This window comes from Simochromis diagramma, unplaced genomic scaffold (genome assembly GCF_900408965.1).
Source record: "Simochromis diagramma unplaced genomic scaffold, fSimDia1.1 OVJJ01000165.1, whole genome shotgun sequence".
NCBI classification, from domain to species: Eukaryota; Metazoa; Chordata; class Actinopteri; order Cichliformes; family Cichlidae; genus Simochromis; species Simochromis diagramma.
The window spans coordinates 2,990,866-3,016,066 of NW_024387467.1; the positions used below are offsets into that span (position 1 = coordinate 2,990,866).

The window sequence follows — 25,201 nt, forward strand, 5'->3', positions numbered from 1 at the left end:
CATGTTTTCACGGCCAGTCTTTGCATAATTTATCACAGTATTCCCCAGTTTAGTTCTGCCTTGTTTAACCTCTATGTCGTCGGCCATAATAAAGGCTCGCTTTCAATTTAAATTCACTCCGTCTCCTCACCTGTGTTCGCACCTGGGTCCACCACACACACGACCGCACAGCCTGTCTCCACACACAGTGACAGTTCCAAACCAAAAATGTGGATATAACAAAAAAACATTTATCAGTGTAACTTAAGTTTTTTATCCAAATCAACTATATAAATTATGTTTATTTAACTTGTTTTTTTGTTTGTTTTAGTTAGTTAAAATATTTTATGTAATCAGTTTCACCAAAAATTTTGAGTTAAATTAACGCATTGGGTTTTACAGTGTGGATTTTCAGCTACTTTCTTGTTGCAATTTTTTAATTTATCAGTGACAGAATAAGAAAAAATCATAGCATCAAAATAAAAACTGGTAAACTTGAACAAATTCCAGGAAGGATATTACTGAAATCAGATTGGATGTGAAGGAACGTACTAAGATGTAGAAAAACTAGAAGTACAAATATCTGACTGTAACAAAGGGTCCAGTATTTTATTTGTTTCTAACAGCTGGCAGTGCATATAAAACACCAGGACACCACCACAAGGTAATAGCGGTGATGTACTGATGTAGGTTATCGTCGACGTCATTGACTCTAGAACTATTCAGCACAGAATTTTAAATCAGGCCTAACTCCCAGCATGTGTAGGGTTTCATCTCTGTTCTGGAAACACAACTGTGACATGACTGTGTTTGATTTTCTGCTGTCAGTATGAGATAATGGCAATTAAAACACACAAAGAAACTAACTCTGCTGCTTAATCCTCGATTTATTATGATATATTATTAGAATGAAATGACAGAATGGAATCACATTGAATTTTGAAATCAGAAGAGAGAGATCCAAATGACATTATTGTTTAGTGTATCTGGATTTTGGATTTACAGACAGATGAAAAATAATCCCAGCAGGTGATTTACTTCCTGTTTTACTTCTGAAAAAAGAAAAAGCTACAAGACAACCCAAACAGGAAGTTTTCAGCTGGTACACCTTTCACATGGAGAAAAGCAGATGACCTCTGAAGGTGGTATGATGATTGTAATCATCAAATATCCTTGCACCAGGCCAGAGGCGCACATACACCACATCTTGAGCATCTAGAAGCAGTGAGCCACCATTAGAGGTACTTGAAGAATGTGTTGTCTGATGTTCCCATGCCGAAAAAATGAGCTCTTTATTCATGAACAACCTAGCAGCTGTAGGATATGCATTGTCTCCGTGTCCATGCAGGGTCAACTCAAAGTTGTAGACTCCTCTGACTGGTGCAGTGAAAATACCTGTGGGACATTTGTTTTTGCCATATTGCATGAAAAATCAGCTGTTAGAAAATCTGAAACATCAGCCTGACATCAACAAAGCAGAGAAGTGACATTCAGTGTTATTACCTGTGTGTAGGTTGTAGGCATTTCCAATGTTTGTGACAACACGTTTGAAGATCAGAGTAGTCTCTGTGTTAAATGGTCCAGTAAAAGGTGCACCACCTTGCTCCACCAGAGAGGCTGAGAAAGCCACCTGTTGGGCTGAGAGAGAGAGAAATGTCATTATTTTAAAATTCCTATTTTACAGTTATACCTCCTTTGTACAGGCTGTGAATTCAAATACTACATGTTACACAAACCCCATTTGGTAAATGCATTACTTTGATATAGTCTTAAAATATTAGTTTATGTAGATATCATGTTGAAGAAATGTCATCTTGTTCACTGCACTAAAAACAGACTGTTGTGAAACTGTAAGTGTCAGATTATAATATTATTTTATGCCATGTTATACCCCTAATTAAAGATTGTGAATTATTATGTAGTTTTAGTTTGCATTATTCTCCTGAATTAGAAGAAGCTGATAACTATTGTATTTGTTAAACTGATTTGCATTACATTAAACTGCTGATTTAGTGTGAATGAATGATATTGTTTTATGATGCATTATACTGCTGAGTTATAAGAAATACTGTTCGCAGAAAGTCATCGCCTTATTTGTCTGATTAAAAGAGAACAGAACATACTGGAGAGGTTTTCTGCCCCATCTCAGCAGGAGCAGATAAACAGGGAGCCAAGGTCGTAGCTTAGGCGCTGTGTGAGAGAAAAGCATGTGAATGTTTAGGCTTTTATGATAAGGTGGGGGCCACCAGAGGCTATAAGAGTTTGATCAATGCTCCACCATTTTGAGATCTGAGGCTGTCTGCATACAGTGTCCATCTCCCACGCGTGTGATCATTAAAATCATCGTTTGACTCAACCCGGCCGGACCAGTGTTGTTATTGTGGTTTTTCCTCTTGTATCCATCCCCAATTTTTGAACTCGTAACATAAGTTAAAGATTCTTCAGTTTGTAAGCAGCACAGAAAGTACAGATAGAGTGATAGTCTAATATTTAGATGAGCTTTTAACTAGATTTGTGCTGTTTTATGTTTATCTGTTTTATATTATTGTGAAGCACATTTTTACCGTGTTAAGAGTGCTATACAAATCAATAAAGTAAATTAAAGTAATAGTGTGATGGGTCACCACTGCTCCACCTTCACTCCTTTTTCCAGGCACTGACTCCATTTTAATTCCTATACTTCACTAATAATTCGATTAACTGAAGTTTATTATGAAATATTCATAGATTACTGGTTGAATCGATTTTACTTATGTAAGCCTTCTTAGATTATCAATCTTATTTACCACTATTAACAGTTAATATTCTTTATATATAAAACATTTGTTTAATGAATTATAAACTAGAAGCCGATTATTGCCAGCATGGGCACATCAGGATGTGCCAGTAACACCAATATTTCATCAACATGATTAGAGAGTATATTTGGAGCAGCATGTGACATCAGCTCCCATTAAACACTTCAGATGTCATGGTCCGGGGTGTGCGGCTGCAATTTTCAGTCAGGCTCCTGAGTCTACCTGGGATCCTCCTCCAGTTTCTCACACCTGGAGCTGATTTGCAGGCAATCAACGCAGATTGATTAAAGCCTCCCACTGACCTTCATTCACTGCCAGTTTGTCATCAATCCATGTTGGTAGCTGGCTCTCATGTTTCAAGCTCCCTTTGTGAATAATCTTGCTAACCTTACTTTCTTGTGCTGTAGTTCCTGGATTCACCTTCTCTCAAACCTCTGGCTCACGGTTCTCTCTCGGACTCAGGATAACAAACCACCATTTTTGAAATCACTCAATGCCTCACCTGCCTGCCCCCAGCCACCACACTCTATCAGGAACCTCTAGATCTCACCTCAGGTCAGCCTTTCCACATTGCTCAGCTCAAATTCTACGTTTCACTGGTTTTTGTTCTTGCCACATTTTCTAAGACTAAGTGTATTGTAAAGCTACCTGCCTTCTCTGTCCTGGGTTTCTGCACCTGAGTCCAGTTTTGGTACTGACCACTCAGTCCCGTGACATCAGACCGTGGTCCTGCATTGCCTGCTCTATATGTTGCTTCATTTGATGATATATGTGAAAAAATGAAGCAGTTTTATTCAAAGTTGTTATCCCTGCTGTCTCTTCAGTCAGTTTCTCTCACTCCATATAAAAGACAAGTTATTGAAGATGGAACCAATAACTATGCAATTCAAATAAAATGCATGACAAAAGTCATGCTAAATCACTTCCCAGTGAATATATTTGCAGTGCATTTCTGTTTGGGCTGACAATTAGAAATTTTTATTTCAACAGTTTACATTCAAACATAAATATTACAACATCTCTATAGAAATTCTGCCCATGAGGATTTGCACACCGTACCTTGTAGCCGCTGCTTCAGCTGCTCAATCTCAGTCTTCTGTGTCTCCACTTTTTTTTAGTTTTGCTTCTTGTTCTGACAAAACAAAAGGAAATAGAACATGATTGCACAGCTTGTCCTCAGATTGCTTTAGTGTTCCTGTAAAATTCTGTATTTACATGTCACGGTCTGCAGAGACAGGCCGTGCGGTGGTGTGGCTCACGAGGTGACACAGACTACATGAAACACAGAGACTAAATACACATGAGGGATGATCAGGGGAAGTGGCCACACATGGGAGCAACGCTGACACACATGAACCTAACGACAGGACAGGAGAGGTGAAACTAAATACACTGACATTGAATACAGACTTTCAAAGTAAAACATGAAACATGGAGATTAGACATGACATGAACTAAACATAACCACGCAGACATGACTCATGACAGGTAGACGCACGAACCAGGGAGACGGAGTACAGGGGCAGATGACAGAAGCGACAGCATGAACTTGACAACACAAGACACACAGACATAAACACATGAAGGGCAAGGGAGGCTTAATACAAGGGTCATATAATTACAAATGAGCTGGAATAACTTAATGAACCTAAACAAACAATAAACATCAAAATAGACTAAACACAAAACACTGGGTCACACGACCCAGGACCATGACATTACATGATCAAAAAAATTCTTTAAAATAACTGGAACACAACAGCTGATCATATGAAGGCTTCTTGATGCTGTTATGTCTCTCACTAACTAACACAATTTTGTACCTTGATTCTCCTTTTGAAGAAGTGTGATCTGCTCTTTTTGTACAGCCAAAGAGGTGACTATCCCTGTCAGCACAGCTTCCATGTCACTTGTAAATGGTTGTAGGAGCGCAATCTTTTTTTAAGAATGACCTCATTTTCAGCTGTCTGAGCTGCTGAGATAGAGCAAGCCAGAAGCAACACAGAGAAAACCAAGATGGTCTCCATCCTGTCTCCAGAAATCTGAAGTTCAACTGTCTCATCTGCAAATCTGATCTTTTTATGATATGGCAGCAAGAGGCAGGACTATCATGAGGTTACTTCCCCACTCCTCCCAGTTTTTTAAAAAACGAGGAAGTACTCAAACATTACTGGAATAGTGAACTCATCAACCTCTGTGTTTTGGTTGACTGCTGTTAAAACAGGTCAGTTGAATTTAATGCCTACAATTTCCAAATGAGGAAAATGCAAATTGTAGCGCTGCGCAGGTGTATACACACTTTGTCACAGTTACCTCTGTGAGCAACACACAACACAAACCCCTGAACAACCCCCCTGGTAGATTCACAAACACAGAAAGTAGCATTTAAAAGTTTAAATCGTCATGCAACCTCAGATGTCACTGTCATCTTTCTGCTCCTGTAAAAAGAAACGCATATAAATTCATCCACCCTTTTGTCCTGTCTAGGTGGAGGTTAACCTTGAGTCGTGGTCAAGTCTTGTCAGCTTTTACCAGTCAGTCAGTTTGTTTTTATTTCCATTCATTCATTCATTCATTCATTCATTCTTTTTTTCTTTGCTGATAGTGGAAACCATCGCCGCATTTAGATTTCCACCCTCAGCAAAATGACGTCATTTCAAAAAGAAAAACAAGAACTTTAGATCGGATTACCTCGCTGAATCCTTCTCAGGCAGGGACTCTCATTTTCTAATTGTCCCAAATAAGTGGCTTTCTCCAGAGTCCATTTTAATGTGGAGAAACTCACTTGCAACGGTTTTCTCGACATGTCGTATAGCACTTTTAATTCCCGTTGTGCAGATCTGCTTAAAGAAAAGAAATTCACAAACAGAAATCAGTGCACTGTTCAAAAAATAAAATGAAAAATAAAAGATAAAACTAAAAAACAAAAGTAAATGAAAAAACAGAAGCCCGGTCATAGGACTTGTCACAGAATATTCTTTCTCTTATAGGTGAGAAAACACCAAATCTAAAACTTGGTGCCATGGTAAAACCTTCACCATACTTCAGAAACCCAAAACAAAACAAAACAAAACAAAAATCTGCTAGTTTCACTCATTTAAACTCTGGCTGCAGGATTCTGTTCACCCCTGCTATCATGTTCCCCAAAATAATACTAATTCAGTCGTCTATGTATCAGTTCTCAGCCCACTCAATAAACCAGACAGGATGATGGTAACCGTATTACCTACTTAAAATTGTGTTTGATCCTAATGAGCTTCATTACGTGTGTGTGTGTGTGTATGTGTTAGTCAGGTTAATACATTTTCTGTTTCTATGTATCCTTTTATGTACCTTCCCCCTTTTTTCTGAAACAAAACTCCGTTCACTCCAAATTTTGTTTCAGAAACATCTAAATGAAAAACTCTGTCATAGTCAGGCACAGCTAAAACCCAAATGCTTGCAGGTTACCATCGGCAACCACGCTGTGTGTTGTTAACCCCTTCTACAAATACCCTCTTTGGATGTGTGCCACTTTATGTATGGTTTTGTGTTATCTCTAGTGCATATTATGTGCATGTGTGGTGTCTCTTTCCATTTTTCTAACAGTACTCTCGCATACCTCAGTGCTTGTCTTCCTCCCCCCTTTTTTTGGTGGTCTGGACACTGTGTCAATCCTCCACTTCAAGGCAGTCGTCTCTTTCCCTGGATTCCTTAACCCAATTTGATTCCCCACACTAAAACAGCCGCCTCTGTCCTCACCTGCTCCTTTCTCTCCGTTCTTCTCTCCCACTTTGCAATCCAATGGCAGACAGTTCTCTTCACCTCTTGTCCCGTGTATCTCTTTGTCCCACTGTACATGCTGTACAGTGCAGCGAGGAATGCCCAGACCTCTACAGTGGAGAGACCAAACAGCCACTTCACAAGAGCATGGCACAACATAGAAGAGCCACCTCCACAGGACAAGTTCATCTGCATCTAAAGGTCAAAGGTCACTCTTTCCAGGATGCCAACGTTCACATTTTGGACAGAGAGGACAGATGGTTTGAAAGAGGAGTGAAAGAAGCCATCTATGTCCACTGTGAGCGACCATCTTTGAACAGAGGCAGTGGTTTACGACACCAACTGTCTGCCATCTATAATCCAGTTTTGAGTTCCCTCCCCAGACGCCTTAACGCCCACTCACATCCTGGGCCATCTGATCTCAGGAAATCACATGATAAGGTGGGGCCAGGTTTCACAATGAACTCACCCGAAACCCTGGCTAATTGGGACCCACACCCGCTTTCACACCTTGGCTCATGTGATTAGGTAGAGGATCATCAGGGGGTCCTTTGTCCCTCTGTGGGGGGAAACTCCCACTGGGTTTAAATCTGGGACTCCCCACCATTTGACCTTAGAACTAAAGAAGCTTCTCGGATGAGAGGTGAAACGTCTTCAAGCAACTCCAAGAAGTCCAGACGCTTTTCTTTCCAAGCTCCTTTGACCTCTTTGTCCCACTGTCTCTTTCATTGCCATCTCGCTCCAAACATGGCAAATGTCAAACTCAGACAGTCTTCTCAAAAGTCCTTCACACACAGTTAGGTTGCAGCTTGCTGGAAACGCATCTCTATCCATCCAATCAAGATGGTGGATCTTCTCTTTCTGATGCCGTTTGCCCACAGCGCTGCTGGACCTCTCTGCTCAGAACTCTGGTGTTGTCTCTTGGACTCCTGTCCACTGTTGATGTTCACGCTTGTGCTTCTGGAACTGCACTCGGCGTCTTCAGGGAGAGATCAGCTTCCTTGGAGCTTGCTTGTTCAGGATGAGGACGGGGATCCGCAAAACAATTCAACCAAAAATTCTGGCTGGGTGTCTCTATATATATATATTTTTTTATTTCTAATGATCTTAACCTATCATTTTCTTCCGACTGCTGCCCATGGAGAATTGATCCAGGTCCGTTCCCCACCTGTAAACGACAGACTGAGAGACTTTCATTATTCACTGTGACTGCATATGTTTTCATCACTCCTAAAGCAACACATCTCTGCTTATTTTGTTTTGAACTTTACTGACTTTAAACCCCAAATGTGAATTTTTATTTGCTCTTAACCGCGAACACAAATCTTTGTCCTTTCACCCCAACAGCTCTCATACAGTCAGCAATCAAATCCTCCATTCATCCTTGAGTACTTGATCACCTTAAATGTCACTGTTAATTTTAGCAATTTATTTATCATTACCTTAACACTAATCCACTGTTTTAGTTTTCTTTATTTATTTTAGTTCACTTTCTCCTATTTGATCACTTTGATTTCTTGACTATTATTATTTCACAGTGTTAGGGAAAATATTCTAAAACACTTCTCAGTAAAGACTCAGAGAAGAGAAACACACAGAGTTCTTGCTAGCAAGGGCAGTCTCAGAGACTCGCGCTGAGCTTTGCCCTGGTCTTTATTTATACTTCAGTGGTGTGTGTGTGTGTGTGTGTGTGTGTGTGTGTGTGTCCTGCTGATCAAAGGGTCATAAAAGCACAAAAGGTACATCCTTGGTCAGGAAAGGGTAGTCTCCCCCTCACCCTAAATAACATGGTGAGGAAGTCCAGCAGTTCATCTATATGTAAAGAAGCACTTAAACTAAAACAGACATAGCTACGTTAATCCTGCCGTAAAACAATAAGAGAAGGTATGACCTCTCTCGTGCTCCCAGGATGTGGGTGTGCATTCTAGTGTGGAATACACACCAAGCCTTTGCAGCCTGTTAGAGATCACACACAATTAATTATATGCCTCTAAGTATACATGGTTGAATATTTCCTAATACAAATAACTACATGCAGTATTCTACCATATGCAAACTTATATCACTAAAAGATTATACTGACTACTAAATACAATTTTCCATTGACATTCCCTCCTGTTGTCAGTAAACCTTTAAGTGAGATACCAGTTTGTAACATCTTGTTGTACATTTTCTGTCACATCGTCATTAATCACACAAAGTCTTCATGTTCCAACAGGCCAAAGTTATCATCATCATTTGTCACAGCTATTTATGCAGCAACAGTAGAAAATATTACGCGGTTAATCATGAGTTTTATACATGGCGATATACACGTTACAAAGACACAAAATAAAAGTAAAAATATCCCAACTCCGATGAGTAGTCTTTTTAGCACCTGTAACCAGGAGCCAGTGTAAAGCCAAGAAAACCAGTCACTTGTATCACTTACATAGTCCTGATTTTTGGGCCTGCTGGATCAACAGTTTTCTCGACGACGAGTCGTATAGCGCTTTTAATTCCCGACGTACAGATCTGCTTAGAAATTGACAAACAGAAATCAGTGCCTGTTGAAAAAAATAAAAATAAAAAATAAAAAATGAAAAATAACAGAGATTATCAAACCAAACCCTCAGTGCACTGTGAAAGTATCAAAATAAAAAGGCCTTGTTAAGTCATGACACAAACTCCTCATCAACTTCACAACAGGAGAAGAATCATCAGCTAGATTCACTCCAAACCAACCATCAGCTGCACAACTCACAACATAAGCCTAATGTCTTCTTTAACTTATGAGTTTAATCACCAGGTCTGTGCTCTTCACTCATTTAGGCCACAGATCTATTTTATTCAATTTTTCCTTTTTCCCTTCATCATAAAACATGTGACATGCTGTCATGCACTTCACAAAAAGTTTGTTCTGACGTATTCAGAGTTGTGTATCTAAATACAGAATTCACTCGCACATCAAAACAGGAAACTCAGTGTTTTAGAGTCTCCACACAACACACAAAAAACTCCAACACATCTCATTCACTCGTGCTAGAATTCAGTCACCTTTCATTAATCTAAAACTGATCAACTAATTTGCATATCAGCTATTAACCCACTAAGATGACAGGACAACAGAAATGCATGTTCAAAATAGTATCACAAAAGACAATTTCCCTCATACAGGAAATTACTTGCTGCATCAATCAAGCAGGAAGCTTCTCCCAATTTACTATATCAACAACTAAATTTATTGTCTGATCACTGGTTGGTCAAACCAGGATCTTTTTTCCCACAAAAGTTTAAACTGTTGTCCTGCAACCTAGAGAGTCAATTTTTTGCATTGGATAAATTCAGTATTTAATAACAAGTGTCTGCTAAATTGACACTATTTTAACACTGATGAAAGATAACAAGCTAATTTTCATTACATGTGTTTGTGTTATTAGGCAGGTTTAATGCATGTCTGTGGAGCTGCATATCCAGCAGAGCATGTTCTTAAAACTGCCTTTCCTACACACTTCTCTACTATTATTTGATCATTTCTTAACTAATGTGCTATGAGTCCACTGGTCTTTGCATCACACTAAGTGACTTGGACAAGATGATAAACAGACTCACACGCTTAAGATGTTGTCTAATCTTCATGAGTTATTTCGTGTTTGGAAGTGTTAGTATGGTTAATGCATATTCTGCTTGTGTGGTGTCACCTTTCCATTTTTGTAACAGTACTCTTGCATACCTCAGTGCTTGTCTTCCTCCCCCTTTTGTGGTGGTCTGGACACTGTGTCAATCCTCCACTTCCAGGCAGTCGCTTGTCCCCCGGATTCCTTAACCTAATTTGATTGCCCACACTAAAACAGCAGCCTCAGCCCTCTTCTGCTCCTTTCCTTCTCTCCCACTTTTCAGTCCAATGGCAGTCAGTTTTTTTCAGCTTTGTCCCGTGTCTCTCTTTGTCCCACTGTCTCTTTCATTGCCATCTCACTCCAAACATAGCAAATGTCAAACTCAGACAGTCTTCTCAAAAGTCCTTCACACACAGTGAGGTTGCAGCTTGCTGGAAACGCATCTCCATCCATCCAATCTAGATGGTGGTTCTTCTCTTTCTGATGCCGTTTGCCCACAGTGCTGCTGGACCTCTCTGCTCAGAACTCTGGTATTGTCTCTTGGACTCCTGTCCACTGTTGATGTTCATGCTCGTGCTTCTGAAACTGCACTCGGTGTCTTCAGGGAGAGATTAGTTTCCTTGGAGCTTGCTTGTTCAGGATGAGGACGGGAAGGTGCAAAACACTTCAGCCAAAAAATTCTGGCTGGGCGTTTCTAATTTTTTCTAATGAATTCTACCTATAATTTTCTTCCGACTGCTGCCCGTGGAGAATTGATCCAGGTCCGTTCCCCACCTGTAAACGACAGACTGAGAGACTTTCATTATTATCATCACTGCTTAATCAACACACATCTCTCTCTCTGTGTGTTTTTGTGAACAGTCCTTTCTTAAAAGCAGAAAATGAGATTGTAGTTGTTCTTGGTTGATCAACACAAAACCTTTTTCCTATAATTATTTTTCATCTACAGCGTAAATTTTGTCTCTTTTTCACTCTTTTTTTTTTCTTTACAATAGCTGGTGACCTGCAGAATCACCGCTCTCACAATCAAAGGCAATTACTTTTACACAGCGCACACAAACACTGTGACGTCAGACACATTCACACTCACTTTGTCATCTGCGTAAATAAATCACATGGCTGATGATATGTGCCATGGTGATCCATAAATATGATCACCAGTTTAACTATTTTTCAACCCAACAAAACAAATAAACAAAAACATGATGCTGATGCTATGAACACTCTACACACAAGTCAAGATGCAGGAAAACTGCTCATGGAAACGCTGCACACTCCAGTTATCACAGTTATCATAGTTCTGTTTGTGTGAATTATCTGCTTTCATTATTAATACCAGTTTATAGGTTGTTATCCTTTTTATTATTCGTTTGAATGCATTAAAATTAAGTTGTAATTTAGCTTTTTGTTTATTTTACTTTATTCCTCTTGCATTTATATCTATTCAGTCGGGTCTGTTTCCAACCCTTTTTTAAACTACTTCAAACTACTGTGATCTCTAATTTTCACTGGGTGAGGGATTATTATGTTCTTCCTAGTCTGAACTGCTCTCTTCACCTGAGCTGCTATCCTATTTTGAGTTACTGTCTACTTTGTTTCTTCTACCTCTTGCTCTTCCACGATGCATTCCTCTCTCTTTCTTTTGGATTAGTCCTGCTCCGGCTTGCTGTTTTTCTAGACATTTCTCATCAGGTGTTAATTTTACTTGTTTATCACCCATTTTCAAAATTTTCTGGGCCGTCGCTGGCACGCTTGACTTCAGAGTGGTTTACTGATACGGCCTTCGACTTCACCCTAACGGTGAAGCGGTATCAGTTTTATGAGATGAAACTCAACCGTTCTCCTTTGTCACCAGCACGTGAGCCTCAGCAAGGAAAACAAAAATGGAAGTAGTTCAGCAGCGTATTGTGCTGTAAAATCAACTTACTTCCAGACACATACACACACATAGACATTTGCGAACTAATTTGTCACGAGATAATTTCGGCTACCTCTAAAACTGGTCAAAACACAGTTCCTTTTGGCGAACTTAAACCTAATTTGTCACGAGATAATTTCGGCTACCTCTAAAACTGGTCAAAACACGGTTCCTTTTGGCGAACTTAAACCTTTTTTTTTAAATCACATTTCTTTAAACTTTTGCGGCCGTCTTATATACCAAAATAGTGTTTCTCACCCCTGACGTCCCACTGGTGATTCAGATCATCGGACTGAATCCCACCGCCGTGGACCAGATTATAACACCGGCCCAGACCCGAATTTAACGTCCTGGGGCTCTCTCCTCATCCAAGAGGGCTGTGCACAGGCTTCGGTGCTGGCTCCCCACGGCGTCAGGAATCAGTGCTGGATCTTGGAACAGAGTCACAGATAACAATTCTGATATTTTCTGATCCGGCTCGAAGGACCAAATAATGTTAGGGAAAATATTCTAAAACACTTCTCAGTAAAGACTCAGAGAAGAGAAACACACAGAGTTCTTGCTAGCAAGGGCAGTCTCAGAGACTCGCGCTGAGCTTTGCCCTGGTCTTTATTTATACTTCAGTGGTGTGTGTGTGTGTGTGTGTGTGTGTGTGTCCTGCTGATCAAAGGGTCATAAAAGCACAAAAGGTACATCCTTGGTCAGGAAAGGGTAGTCTCCCCCTCACCCTAAATAACATGGTGAGGAAGTCCAGCAGTTCATCTATATGTAAAGAAGCACTTAAACTAAAACAGACATAGCTACGTTAATCCTGCCGTAAAACAATAAGAGAAGGTATGACCTCTCTCGTGCTCCCAGGATGTGGGTGTGCATTCTAGTGTGGAATACACACCAAGCCTTTGCAGCCTGTTAGAGATCACACACAATTAATTATATGCCTCTAAGTATACATGGTTGAATATTTCCTAATACAAATAACTACATGCAGTATTCTACCATATGCAAACTTATATCACTAAAAGATTATACTGACTACTAAATACAATTTTCCATTAACACATAGAAAATCAACTAATCTACTTTGTCTTCCTCTTTGTCATCAAGGAATTCACACACACTCACAGCCTGGTCACTTGCCCCACCTTTTCTTTCTCTCTCACACACACATACATTTTACTCGTCGTTCGTTCCGCCTGTGAACCCGCCCCTCGAGGCTGGCTCACACACACCTCATGCTTCTCGCAGTCCCATTCAAACTTTCTGCGAGACACTTTTTTCTCTGCTCATTCCGGACAACGCCCTAGACGGTGTGGGATTATAATATTATTTTGTGCCATGTTAGACCCCTAATTAAAGATTGTGAATTATTATGTAGTTTTAGTTTGCATTATTCTCCTGAATTAGAAGAAGGTGATAACTATTGTATTTGTTAAACTGATTTGCATTACATTAGACTGCTGATTTATTGTGAATGAATGATATTGTTTTATGATGCATTATACTGCTGAGTTATAAGAAATACTGTTCGCAGAAAGTCATCGCCTTATTTGTCTGATTAAAAGAGAACAGAACATACTGGAGAGGTTTTCTGCCCCATCTCAGCAGGAGCAGATAAACAGGGAGCCAAGGTCGTAGCATAGGCGCTGTGTGAGAGAAAGCATGTGAATGTTTAGGCTTATATGATTAGGTGGGGGCCACTAGAGGCTATAAGAGTTTGATCAATGCTCCACCATTTTGAGATCTGAGGCTGTCTGTGTACGGTGTCCATCTCCCATGCGTGTGATCATTAAAATCATCGTTTGACTCAACCCGGCCGGACCAGTGTTGTTCTTGTGGTTTTTCCTTTTGTATCCATCCCCAATATTTGAATCCTTAAACAGTTAGCGTTTTTCTGTTCTGCTTCATCCCAGCAATAAAGCTGTGTGTTTTTAGTTTCTTCCGCTTCCTTGAGTCCTGCATTTTGGGTCCTCTCCTCCTGCCTGCCTACACACAGACATGACAATTTGTCAGGTTGTATTTAAAAATGAGAATGTTGTTTTCCTTCAATAACATTTTCTATTGTCACACATAATCAAAATATTTTTGTATTGTGTCTCTTTTCCACAGTTTTTCTTCTGGTTTCTTTTACAGCACATCTCTGACAGAACTGAAAACAAAACTATTTTCACAGCACACACCTGCACAATCACTTAATCTGTGACATGTTGTTCGGTTACTGACGAATTTTCACAACCAGCAGTGAAATTTGTCCAGTGTAACATGTTTCTCTGTCAGATGAACCACACTGCTCTCTCTTTCAAGTTCCTGTCAGTAGCCTTGCTGCAGATAATCAATAACCTGACTCATGAAGACTAGAAAATGAAAACTTATTGGTTGTAATAGCTGTGTTCTTCCACAGGGCAGAGCTGTGCACACTAAAGGGAAAATATTTCCCTGCAGAGCTTTTAGCTGATGAACTTTTACTAAAAACACATAACTGAGACGAAAGTGAGTGGCTGTCAGGAATCCTGTCTGAGATTCTGTTTACTTTTAACCAGGAAAACTGAGATGACGGGAAAACATCAGCACTCACACACACACACACACACACACACACACACACACACACACACACACACACACACACACACACACACTGCTTTATTCTTCACCTCCAGCTTCATCTGGATAGTTCACATGGAACAAGATCAAACTGTCTTGTTAGTGATTATTAATGTGTAACTTTATTCAAAAACATTTTACAAAGTGCTCTAAAAGATTAGCAAAAAACTGAACACTAAATTCAAATCACAGAGAAACAGTTTCAGTTGATTTGTGAAGTTATTTGGTTATAATAGTCATTTGGCCCAAACGTCAGATTATATACAGACAATACATATATAGTACCCAATGTACATTATCGTACTAACCTAAATCACTAAACGCCCTAAAGTTATACTAGAAATTCTAACATAAAATACTAATCCAATATATGAAGTCAGTGAGAACTAGAAATAATAGCACTTCAATTACAAGTTTTGAAAAATCCTTGCAACACACAATCCTTGCATCCGTTTGAATACAGAGAAAGGTGTTAACATTTTTAAAGAGATTTCAATATTATTCTAGATTTGTGGGCCTCTGCATGGTCATACTGTAGACACAAAATAATAAAAAGAAGGTGAAATCGAGGTCTTTCCTGCATGTGGACGTCTTATGGCCTGAGCTCTTATTGGCTGTTGTGCATGGGAGTTGTACATGACTTCCTGTGCAGACAATGTGGGGTTAATGAACACCGGCTACTAATGTCTGCCTCATTTCCCTGATAAATTCTTCTCTCCTCTCTCAGCTGCTCATTAAACACCTGACTGGAATCCATGTTCCTGCTTTCTTCAGATTCCTGCTGCTCATTAGCTAAATTTGATTCGGTTCAGTTCAACTACTGAGTAAAACAACGTAAAACCACACCGACAGCTCTTTATTTCACTATTTTTCTTTTCTACTTCCTGTATTTAATTTAGAAGTAGGATTGTGTTTTATTTGTGCATTAGTTTTAGTTTCTAAAATGTTATCATCTTTACCCAAAGACAAAAGGAGGGAGGAGGAGAGGAAGCCATCGATGTCTTAAACTGCGTCACTCATTTTTTTTGTGTTCTTAACTTTTACTGTAAAAATAATATATTCAGTAAACCACATTTATCTGTTTTGGCTCTTTAGTGTTATGGAGTCACAGCCTCTGTGAGGACAGGGTTTGGGGAGTGGGTGACAGAACGAGGAACTGTTCAGAGGTGTATGTAAGCCCTTAACTCTATTTTCTGGTTTTAATTCTGGATAAATTCATCCAGATGTCTAGAAATTAGAGCTGCACCATCCAAAGTGGGATGGATGCCATCTTCCTCAATAAGACCAGGGTTTTCGCTGAAGGTTTGCCAGTTATCTATAAATACCACACTGTTTTCTGAACACCAACCAGATAGCCTCAAAGTCTCATTGGGGAGGGGACCAGAGAAAGCTACAGCATGTGACATTGTTCTGGCAAAGTTACAAACAGATGCAATACTATTTTTAGTGTCCTCAAATTGCTGTAGCTGGATATCATTACTGCCAACATGAATTACAATCTTTCCAAATCAACCTTGAGCCAACAGTCTCAGATTAGCCTCAGCCTCAGGTGCTATTGCTCCTGGAATGCATTTGATCATAGTTCCTGGAGTGTTTAGCTGCACATTTCTGAGTGCAGAGTCACCAATAACACCAGTTGTTAACATCCTTCCTCACTTGAGGACCCCTCCTCAGTAGTTGTTTGATTAAGAATGGTCTTTAAATTTTTATATATTTCCTTCTTTTGTCCATTCAGTGTTTTCTGTAGTTGTTTAATTATGTCTTCATCTGCCAGCCGATGAAGGAGAGGTCCACAGTAAAGTCTGACAAAGCAGAAAATCACAGTTAAAGTTTTTTTTTGTTTTTTTTTTGTTCTTTTTTTGCCTGTCCCGTTTGGCTCTTTTGCCATCAGAATTGTTGTCTAAAGGCAAAGAAAGATGCCCAACGGATTTACTTTACCAAATTGACCATCCCAGCCTTGCCGTAATGGTCCATTTGATTCACCTTTTATTGTTTATTTTATTTTCACTTACTGAATACGGGACAGACTTGACTGGGGGAAAGAAGGGGAGAAAGAAAGAGGGAAAGAGAAACAGCTGAGAAGAGGGACGGGGGAGAAGGGCAAAAAACAAAAACCAACAGAATGAGCAGAAGAAAAAAAAGAAATAAAAAATGCATATATCAATCACCTGGATCACCTGCTGAGAAAGAAAAAAGAAAACAAGCAGAAGAGAACAAGAGTAATAGAATAAACAGCATCACAATGATATATGGGAATATGACATCACAGTTAAAGTTAATGAAGTGTGTTAAACATCTGTGGAGCACATCATTAGTCTGGTGTTTACCGTGCACACTGAGGTTCTGGTAGAGGTGATGTTAGAGGAAAAATGATTCTATGTTTCTTTACCTTCTTTTAAATGTACAAAGATGCCCTTTGTCTGTGTTTAGATTAGTTTAGAAGTGTCTTTTTAGACTTTCCCAGCCAGGACATATTGTTTCTGGGACATATTGTTTCAGATTGTTTTATCTCTCCCAGCTCTCTGCTGACGAGACTAGCACCATATATGGAGTTGTTTATTTTATCTGTTTATTATTTTCTTATCCTGTTCTCACTGTCTCTGTGATTTGTGCCTATAAAAATGCCAAGCCACTGTCCATGGTGTGTGTTGTTTTCAGCAGCTCACCCGTGTACACGTTAAGCATAAAAAAGTAACTTTGTCTCATTGTGTCTTTATTCCTCCTGGGTTTATTTTGCAGGGTTTTCTCCCAACAGGTGAACACAGCAGCTGGTTCAGGTGGAGGCTCTGCCTCATGCAGCACTGCCATTGGCTGAAAGCATGAGCCACACGTGGCTGCCAGTTACGCACAACTTCATCCTTTAAAGCTTTCATCTTCCTCTCAAACTCGTCCTCTACAGACAAAGTAAGACAAAGTTTTGGTGCCAAAGAACCAGAGACCAGCAGCAGTTTCTCTTCTTGTTCAGACTGATGTGGAAGCATCAGTGCTGCTGCTGTCACACAAAATCTGTTTAGAGGAATTCTGATTACAGGAACTCTGACTACAGTCCATCTGCTGACTGCTTGTTACCAATAAATGCATTTCATTGTAGATATCCATCATGTTACCCTGTGAGACTAACCTGGACCATCGGGCTCACACACAAACCCCAGCAGGAGAGCGTGGAGGCAGTTTATAGTTTCAGGCTTTGGGTGGTGTTGTAGCTTCTTAAACCAGAAAGCAGTCACACAGACTGGCAGCTTCAGCTGGTTGGGGATGTTTTCTAGGTCTGAAGTCTGAACCTGCAGAGCTTCCTCAAACACCCTGCGACGCAAACGCTCAGGAGCCTGCACAGATAAGATACCACACAGATAAGATGCTCACATGTACCACAGAAACATGTCTACTTGTCAGAGTAATTAAACACATATTTAATGATTAACCTCAGTACCTTATGCAGGTCCTTTAGTTTCAGTTTTTTCTGTTCATCACTGTTGGGAAGTATTGATGGGACACGGTCGTCTTTGATCTCTTCTCCATCCCTGCCATATTCAGTAATCTCACCTCCTGTTAAGAGTCCATACACTCTAAAAAATGATTCATGGGGTTAGTAAGTAAAGCTTAAAATTAATAGCTTTTTCTGCATAAAAAATTAAGTTTGTTGCATGTACACATTGTAATCAGTTGATAACTTAATTTAATGAGTTGGTCGAAATGAAAATAAAGAAAATAGTCTTAGCTCAGTAATATATCGATTTTGAACAGACATTTCTGTGTTAACTTAACATGAAAGTGTATTCAGTTAATACAACTTAAAAATCTCGTAAGCGTCCTTTAAAAGCTGAGTACAAGGCTGACTTGCCCGGACATGTTGTGCTCTCAGACCACTGATCGAAAGAAACGGAGGCAAAGAGAGAAAGCGGAGAAGCGCCATTTTGTACGGAACGTTATCAAACGTTAAAGCTTTGTGGTGAGTACAATTTTTTGCCTTGTTTTATTCACAGCAGCTAATAACTCTAACTTTAACTCTATCAACACGCACTGCAAGAAATCCTTTTTACACAACATTAAACTCTTCCTCGGCGAGTGGTGGTGATAAGCTAGTAACGTTACACTTCTGGCTAACTTGTGAAGTAATTCGACCGTAACATTAGTCTTTGTTAAGTTTTGTTTTACGGTGGCAGCCAAATGGTGTTAATTGACACTGAGCTTCTGTAGCAGTAGTTTTAACTCTGCAAAGACAGGGTAATACATGTTTTTCTTCTTTCTACTTTGAAATCGTTGCAGCGTTGATGAAGGTTTGACCAGCAAAAGGCTGGGCCATTTTACATTCATGACTAAACAAATGTAGGTTACTGAGTATACATTCGGTTTAACATCGATGCATTTTGATGTTTAAGTCCTAGAGTTATTTTTATGTGAGATTGAAGTTTGTTAATTGAGCCCTAGCTGAAGAACAGCCTGTGTCAAAGTTCAGTCAAAAAACGCGGGCGAGGAAGCGAACGCCATGTTGTAGAAACGCCACAGGAAAGATCTTAAGTAACATTCATAAACTAGTTGTTTTAATGACATTACATTGAGTGTACATTAGCACATAAAATATAATTTTGCTCTTTTGGGTGTTAACTGCAGATACATAAGAGCAGTTGTATCACTTAAGAAAAAATATCTTTGATTTGGAAACATAACATAACATTCTCCATTCGCAGGCAGGAAGTTGTCAATCAAGCACCAAAAATCAATGACCTGAAAGAAAGATGGCCTGCTCTTTTTGATGCAGTTCAGGTAAATATTTTTCCATAAGATAATTTGCAGTATGTATTCTTTTAAAGTAAATTGTATACATTAACATGTTGTGCCTATTTATGCCTTTTTTTTATACAGATAAACCAAGAATTCAGAAGGATCACCACTGTTAACCTGGAGACAACATTCATGGCAAAGCTGGACCAGTACTCTCAGAAAATAATGTCCTTGCTGTCCTCAAGAGAAGGGGCTGCAAAAATGCGCATTCGGCGCATCCAGAACATGCTGCTAGAGGTATGAATGAATGAAATGTAGTTTATTTCAAATAGGATAATCCACTTTTTTTTTTCCAATAGGTGATATTGAGTCTTAAAAGGTAGCTGTTTACAACTCAACTATGTCAAATTATTGTTTAGAGCTTGAGGCACAAATATCAATTAAAACTATAAATACTTAATAATAAAACAAATTATAGGTGATGTGGATCATGATTGGCAGAGTAATTTGCAAGATTTTGCAGTTTTTCTATTTGTTACCTGGATTTTTCAAGTTCATGAATTGATCATTTCAGAGAAATGGCTCTTTGAAATGATCAATTCATTATTTTGATTATCACTGGAAATCTATAATTGGTACAGTTCAGGCCATATAAAGTCAATCCTTTTTTTTTTTTTTTTTTGGATGTAATTATCAAAAACCCATCCTCCTCGAAGAGCAGTTCGACATTCTTTTTCTTATTCACAGGACGATTCTGTGGAGAGAAGGCGAGAGGTCGCTATCCGTGGCTTAGTGGTGTATCTCAGGGAAAAGGAGGAGGATCTCTTCAAAGAGCAGGTAAATCAGACATGACTATACTTTGTATTAGAGCTACGATCTAATCTATTATTAATTGATTTCTCAATTAATCGGCAACTATTTTGATAATTGATTGATCGGTTTAAGTAATTATTTTAGAAAAAGAAGTCCAAATTCTCTGGTTTCAGCTTCATAAATGTGAATCGTTTCTGGTTTCTTTACTCCTCTATGACAGCAAACTGAATATGTTTGACATTTGAGGTCATCATATTGGGCTCTGAGAAACATTGACATTTTTCACCATTTTCTGACATTTTCTGGACCAAACAACTAATCAGATAATCGTCAAAGGAGCTTGCAAAGAGAACCTTCACAGACATAATCAGATAATCGAGAAAATTGTTAGTTGCAGCCCTATTTTGTGTTACTCTCATGTATAAGTATGATTACTTAAAACATTTATATTGATTCTGATCTACCAGGATGGTGGCGGGGATATTACCAATGAAGTGATGAAGATTGTAACCAGAGGTGCCACAACGTCTGATCCAGCCAGCGCAAGGATCATACTTGAAGGAGCAGAAGTCCTAGCAGACCTGGATGTACCCAGAGCCTGTGCCTTGCTAATGGGGCTGATATATGCACTCAACCTCAGCTACCCAAAAGAACTGAAAAACACTTTTGAAAAACACTTTTGAAGTGTTTCAAAAGATATTCCTCGAGCTGGATGATCTGAAAGCCAGTCCTAAGGTAATGTCACTAAAAAGTAAACTGTTGTACTAAAAAATGTGAAGAGTGAGGCTATCCTCAAATTAAACGGGAAATGTTCCACTGTTGTTTGCAATGTGTTGTGTTACATACTGTACAGTAGGCAGTAGGTGTAAAGTTGAGCGTTGAGCATTAAGTACACCTAGTTAAAAATAATGCACTTTAAAAGGATAGCTCGGGTCTTTTGAAGTAAGGCTGTATATGAGGTACATATGTATTGTGAGTGTATTACACACAGTAGATGGCAGTCAGTAAGCTCCACCTACGGAGAAGCAGACGGGGCCACCGGCACGCAAGATGAGCCTCCATCCTAATAAAACTGATGTCAGTTTAAATGTACATTATATCAAGAATATGTTTACTGCTTTATTTTGCTATCAGACAGCCTTTTCTGTGAGGAAAGAGAAGTTCTACTGCTTGTTGTTTCAATCGCTCTGGCCCACCAGCGTCCATGGACAAAAACAGCAATTTTACCTGACAGCAGGAGTTGCTGGTCTCCTGCTGCCTTGATCAGTAAGTGTAATTGTGTTATTTGGTGACTTTGGTGTTAGTTCGGGTTAGTTCAGATTTACCAAAGTCACACAAACAAACTGAGCCTATCGTGCGTGTTGGTGGCAGGAATGTGCTGACTGCTGTCTACTGTGTGTAATACACTGACAATGTACTTCATACTTAAAAAAACCTAAACTATCACTTTAACACAAACAAACTTGAATCAGAGCATGACTGTCAAAATGTTCAGTCTTTTTGAGACAGATTTACAGGGGTGTTTTATGTCATTTATTTTATGGAGGCAACAATTTTGTCTGCTATTGAAATGTCAATGAGTCTGGAATGGTGGACTGGTGTTCTAATAAACAGTTTGATCATAAAACTGGAATTTCAATGTGTAATTTATTGTATAATTGTAAGTTATAAGTTATTGTAAGTTATTAGTACTCAAAAAAATTAAGGTAACAATTTGCATGGATATTTCTGAGTAGAATGAAAGTAAAAAAATAAGTTTTAATAACTAAATGGAGTAATTTTTTAAACAATTAAAATTAAGTTGGTTCAACTTAATTAAGCTTGTAGAGGACAAAGCAAATCATGTTGTTTGTACGTAAGGAATAGAGTTTGCCTAACTAGAGAACTCTTGTGGCATTTACGCTATAGTGGCTAAGCTGAAGTAACTTAAAAAGATCCATGCAAATTGTTACCTTAATTCTTTTACGTTAAGCCAGCAGATCTTTTTTTAGAGTGTAGAAGTACTGTCTGATGCGGTAAGCAGCTGTGTAACTACTACTCTGTGAAAAGTCCTCCACAAGTGGGGTCAGCAGGATTGTCTTCCAATCCACAACACTTGTGACAAAAGTGGTTAGTTCTCCGCGCTCAACTTTTTCACACACCCATGGTGGCAACTTAGAACTTCTTTTTTCTGGTTTAACATATTTTTGAATGGTGAGTTTGAATGTTTGGTTCTCTTTTTTACCAACATGATTTAAAGCTTTACTCAGAGCACGTTCTCTCTTCTGTGTGTCGTCCAAGCGATCCAGGTTCACTTTACCTAAAAAGCCGAGCATACCATCCAGTCTTTTAATGCTGTACTCACCAGGTGAAGATGATTCCTTTGCAAAAGCACCATTGTCTTCTAAGTTTGAATAATCATTTCCTGCTATTGAAGCAAAGACTGGCATGAGAGCAGGGTCCAATTTAAAATGCTCACAAAACTTTGAACGTGTGTAGAGCTTAGCAGGAATTTTTCCATCCTTTCCTTTTTTCCACTCAAAGTTGTGGAGATTAAGGAAACCTTTGTGCACATCAAAGTAGTAAAAATCCTTGTCAATAGACAGCACAGCACATTGTTTCTGATTTGCCTCAGAAACAACCTCAGGGTCTGCCTCTCCTAAACACACTTTAAACTCTATGCCTTTTTCCCTTAAGATTTCTATGAAGACATCTTTGACCAGAGGTGGTAAGACATTATATGCCTCTGGTACAGTGCCGTCAGGCTCTGTCTTTACTACTGTCTTTGCTTTTTTCAGTTTATATTTTAGACGAGACACATTTTCTTCATACTTCTCGGGCCCTGAGTCGCCATCCAGGATGACGCACGGATTGACTTCAAAGTCCTGCAGAGTCTTAAAGAACTTGCAGACCTCATGTTTGAATCCAGGATAATCCCCTCCACAGTGCTGGTCCAGCTTTGGATCGGATGTATAATACAAAGAATAGTACAGAGCATTACCATCAATGATGAGACCTGTTTTTTCTACCTTAACTTCTTTGCAGAGACACAAATCATCTATCATTTTCTTTAATGTTGAAACCTCCATGATTCCTTAAAGTGTGGATGAAGATGAGCGGTGGTTCTTGTGCTAATGCCCTTCTGTCTGCAGATATTTGTACACCTACTAGAGTCCCCACCCACACCGACACAGCAAGTCAAACCTGTTTTGACTAATTTAACATACCTAACTTGCTCTTTTGGTTTCATTTCTTTATTCTTCATGTTGTGATTTTCTGTTTCATTTCACTTTGTGGAGCAAAATCAAATGTGTTTCATCAACTTTCCAGCTGTTATTAATGCAAAGTTACTTTGTGTCCATCACAAAGGCTCAACTCTGCCATGAACTGGAAACTGCTGCAACTCAAGCATCACCATCCACAGTGAAGCCAGTGTTATATAACCATGGACTGTGAGCATGCTGACTAAGAAAGAAGCAACTGTTCCAAAATCGACATCTTGAAGCCCGAGCGAAAGTCGCAGCTCCTCGTCATGGACGAGTGAAATGTCTTTTGGAGAAAGATTAAATGTGTCATGGAGAGTGGAATGAGAGGACTCAGGTGCGAGACTCCTTGCAAAGTGATGGTGAATTTATTTACAGTGAAAAAACGGCAACAGTTCGACTCCGTAATCCAAAAGAGCAGTGAGGTGACAAGGTGACTTCTCCCTGACAATGTGACAGTGCAATATGAACACCGGTGTACCACAAGGCTGTGTGATGAGCCCTTTACTCCCTCTTCACCCACGACTGCAGACCTGCCGATGGTTCTAACATTCATTCATTAACATCCACATTAAGGGGACGGCTGTGGAGCATGTGAGCAGCTTCAAGTTCCTGGGAGTCCACATCTCCGAGGATCTCACCTGGACGACCAACTGCTCCAAGCTGGTCAAGAAGGCTCACCAGCGCCTCTTCTTCTTGAGGACTCTAAGGAAGAACCACCTGTCCTCAGACATCCTGGTGAACTTCTATCGTTGCACCATCGAGAGCATCCTGACCAACTGTATAACAGTCTGGTATGGGAACTGCTCTGCCTCGGACCGGAAGGTGTTGCAGAGGGTCGTGAAAACTGCCCAGCGCATCTCCGGAGCACCACTTCCTGCCATAAAAGACATCTACAGGAAGCGGTGTCTGAAAAGGGCTGGGAAAATCATCAGAGACCCCAGTTACCCATCACATGGACTCTTCACCCTCCTGCCCTCTGGGAGGCGCCACAGGAGCCTCTGGACTAAGACCACCAGGTACCGGAACAGCTTCTTCCCCACAGCTGTCAGACTCCTGAACTCTGCCTCCTGACATGGACTGAACATACACACACCCACAATGGACAACCGTACCCTCAAACACACAGCAATAACATGGACTGAACCACCACTCACAACCACTAGCACTTTATACAGCCTCTGTAGAAATTATCCACATATCTCACTTATCTTAACTGCACTACTGTATAGCTCTGTGTAAATAATCATTCTGTACACACGATAATTTTTAATCCTACAACTGTTTACAACTTGTATAGTTCCCATTTCTGTATAACTGTATATCTCAGATTTCTGTATAGTTTTTATTTCATATTTATATCCTGTTCATAGCCTGTACATACTTATAGTTATAGCATAGTCACAACATACTTCATACCGTGTACATTATAACATACCATAATAGACCCATTTCTGTAATATACTAACATATCTATATTATTGCTAATATATATTGTAATATATCTATATCATGGCTAAAGCACTTCTGGATGGATGCAAACTGCATTTCGTTGCCCTGTACCTGTGCATGTGCAATGACAATAAAGTTGAATTCTATTCTATTCTATTCTATAATAGTCCAATAGACCAACTCCCTCTCTTGCAAGCTCCTCTTCCGTTCCCTGGATCCTGAAGACTCTCTTGTTCACAATCGTGAAACACTAAATTGCAGCTGCGCTACCTGGCTTAGCTCAACGTTCCAGCGCTGGCTGTCATCCAACCACACCAT

General features: G+C 39.6%; 1 protein-coding gene and 2 long non-coding RNA genes across 3 annotated transcripts; all 3 read right to left on the reverse strand.

The window, feature by feature from the left end:
- Positions 1–1,506: 1,506 nt before the first annotated feature.
- LOC120723410 lies at positions 1,507–6,697 on the reverse strand. The gene is made up of 3 exons (XR_005693736.1): positions 5,469–6,697; positions 3,837–3,909; positions 1,507–1,617 (listed from the first exon to the last, which is right to left on the reverse strand). It is a non-coding gene; the product is annotated as an uncharacterized LOC120723410 (long non-coding RNA).
- Positions 6,698–11,602: 4,905 nt separating this feature from the next.
- On the reverse strand, positions 11,603–12,597 carry LOC120723411. Its single transcript, XR_005693737.1, has 2 exons — positions 12,200–12,597; positions 11,603–12,126 (listed from the first exon to the last, which is right to left on the reverse strand). It is a non-coding gene; the product is annotated as an uncharacterized LOC120723411 (long non-coding RNA).
- A 5,389-nt stretch (positions 12,598–17,986) lies between these two features.
- On the reverse strand, positions 17,987–23,798 carry LOC120723407 (protein asteroid homolog 1-like). Its single transcript, XM_040014840.1, has 2 exons — positions 22,534–23,798; positions 17,987–18,220 (listed from the first exon to the last, which is right to left on the reverse strand). The coding sequence occupies exons 1-2, from the start codon at positions 23,255–23,257 to the stop codon at positions 18,204–18,206; spliced, it is 741 nt and encodes a 246-aa protein (XP_039870774.1). The 5' UTR covers positions 23,258–23,798; the 3' UTR covers positions 17,987–18,203.
- Positions 23,799–25,201: the final 1,403 nt, after the last annotated feature.